Source organism: Cupressus sempervirens, chromosome 8, assembly GCF_028749045.1.
Source record: "Cupressus sempervirens isolate cs-2001-9-10 chromosome 8, ASM2874904v1, whole genome shotgun sequence".
Classification (NCBI taxonomy): domain Eukaryota; kingdom Viridiplantae; phylum Streptophyta; class Pinopsida; order Cupressales; family Cupressaceae; genus Cupressus; species Cupressus sempervirens.
The window spans coordinates 58,416,111-58,418,571 of NC_143125.1; the positions used below are offsets into that span (position 1 = coordinate 58,416,111).

General features: G+C 34.8%; 1 protein-coding gene across 1 annotated transcript; it reads right to left on the reverse strand.

Moving 5' to 3' along the window:
* Positions 1–723: 723 nt before the first annotated feature.
* LOC149541589 (RING-H2 finger protein ATL8-like) lies at positions 724–2,224 on the reverse strand. The gene has a single exon (XM_089796086.1). The coding sequence runs from the start codon at positions 1,615–1,617 to the stop codon at positions 1,057–1,059; it is 561 nt and encodes a 186-aa protein (XP_089652212.1). The 5' UTR covers positions 1,618–2,224; the 3' UTR covers positions 724–1,056.
* Between the last annotated feature and the right edge of the window lie 237 nt (positions 2,225–2,461).

The window sequence follows — 2,461 nt, forward strand, 5'->3', positions numbered from 1 at the left end:
TCCTTGAATCCTTTTTGAGTAAAAGAAACCCCCTTCATGGAAGCAAATAATAAAATCGCACATGTGAAAAGAATAACTCACCAATAACAACATATTGTGCACTGAGTGTGGTTTTACCATGATTTGAGTCGTTTGAACAGATTGTGAAATATGGGTATCACCTTGGAATACTATTGATATGAAAAAAACTTCAAATCTACTTCTATAATTTTTTGAAATATCCAAAATCTAAATCCATGGCTTGATAATGCTATATGCAATGAATACAATCAACCTCACAAGAAATGTCAAGATTTGCATTAAATGTGGATAAGATATGTATTTAACATGCACACAACTGAGAATCAAACTATGTCTTCAATTGCACTCAACCTTTTAGGACATGATCACCTACCCATGGATTTCTAAGATCTTTAGAGATTTGGTATTTATTTGGTATCCTGACTAGTCACATAGTGCTACCTAACAAGTTTGGAAATAAAATTACAAATTGCTTTGAACAAAAAATTGAACAGATGCACAAATTAAAATATAACAAAGATTATTTCATTTTTTATTCAAATTAATGATTAAAATAACTATTGTACAACGAATGTAACATATATGAAAAAAATGAATAAATAAATAAATATAAATATTGAAACATTACAGATTCAGACTTCTTTTTGCATAAAACAATAAAAATAAAATAGCAATCAAGTGATATAATAGCTATCCTGCATATCAACAAGAACTAATGATGACTGATTTAATATAAAAGCTTAAACTAAGAAATGTAAGCCTCAATTTTCTCAACCTTTCTACTATTGAAAGGACGAGTTTATGCTCCAAATTTGACCTCAGTAAAGTACGCGATGCCAAAGACTTGTTGACTTGCAAAAGCAGCCAGGTGGGGTTCTAACTACAGTAATTCCCTTTCAAATGGCGGTGAAACAACCTTTTGCACCCACAAAGATTCCCAAAGCAAACGCTTGGGATTTACTAAGTTTTGTTTTTTAAAACAAAGATCTATACACAATATTTTACATCTGTTTAATCTCTTCCCCATCAAACCCATCAGATAGATTCGATGTCACTTACATCATTAACACCAATCCAGAGACTAACAAACTCCTGATCAGAATCTTCTCGTGATCTCCCATGAATTTGTTGCAAACCTTGGAGAAGAGAATGCCTACAAGTGGGACATGAACTGTGGGAAGCAAGCCATTTGTCCACACAATCCATATGAAAGCTATGCTTGCATTTGGGCAAAACCCTTAACTTTTCACCCTCCATAAACTCCACCAAGCAAATAGGGCACTCTCTCAAAGCTTCCTCTGTTCTTATTCTGCTGTAGACTTCACATGGAAGAGCTTTTATGGAGTTCTTCTTCAATCCAGTGTTAGCTAACTTGGTAGCTCTGTACTCCTCATGAGATCTCATGATGTAATGCCATGGCACAACTGAAATGAAACCCAAAATGGTTATGAGTGCACATAGAAAAGCAATCACCATAACTAGTGAATCTTCACTCATGTAAGGATTGATCTCTGCTTGTTCACTCTCATTTGATATCATAGCAGCAGGAGACGCATAGCTTGAAATGGCAACATCTAGAAGCATTCTACTGCCCATGTTTTAAACCTCCAAACCATTTAAATGTATAAAATAGGTCTTTCTGGTGACAAGGGAGTGTCTCCACTGTTACAATATTAGGAAAGCAAACAGCTACAGGAACGAATCAATTTAGAAAAGAATAGTTGAAGAAAGAATCAATCTAATATTGCAACATCCACTACCCGCCCAGCACCCAAGAATTCTTAAGACTCTTTCTAAAACTTCTATCAAAAACATTTATTGTTTAAACATATGATGGTTGTATTTTTGGAAAAAGCTCATATCTTGAAATATTGACAACCCCAACAAAAGTCTAAAGCAAGGAGACCCATATATTCATACAAACTCTCATTTCAGATGACCCATTGCTAGAACCAACCTTGTATTTTATGGCTCCTTCTTCAGAACTCAATAGGAAACATACACAATCAAACTAAAAACTTATGGCTTTTTCTTAAGACCTTTATAAGAACCCAATGGAAAAACGTATACAATCCAATCTAAAACCTTTTATTACTCAATTCTATGAACTGGGAAAAGCTTATGCCACAAGCCCAAAAGAAATCAGAACACAAATCCCCACACTCTGTAATATCATGTGAATCACCATAAGCTATGAATCCAACAATTATCAATCCTTGTTCTTATAATCTTTGTTGAGCAAGAGAGAGACAAAATGCCCACCTGGCTTTACCAATTGTGAAAGGAAACGGCAATGATTGGTAGATGCTAAGACGGTGTCAAAAGGATGTAATTGACCATTATGGGAGGCCATAAATGCACAGACAAAGGCGTAGACCGGGAAAAATCACTGACTTAGACTTTGGACTGATCATTTAGTCTCAAATAAACATCTGGCGTG

Coding starts and splice junctions, on each gene's coding strand:
- LOC149541589 (XM_089796086.1), bottom strand. CDS start 1,617: ATGGGCAGTAGAATGCTTCTAGATGTTGCCATTTCAAGCTATGCGTCT.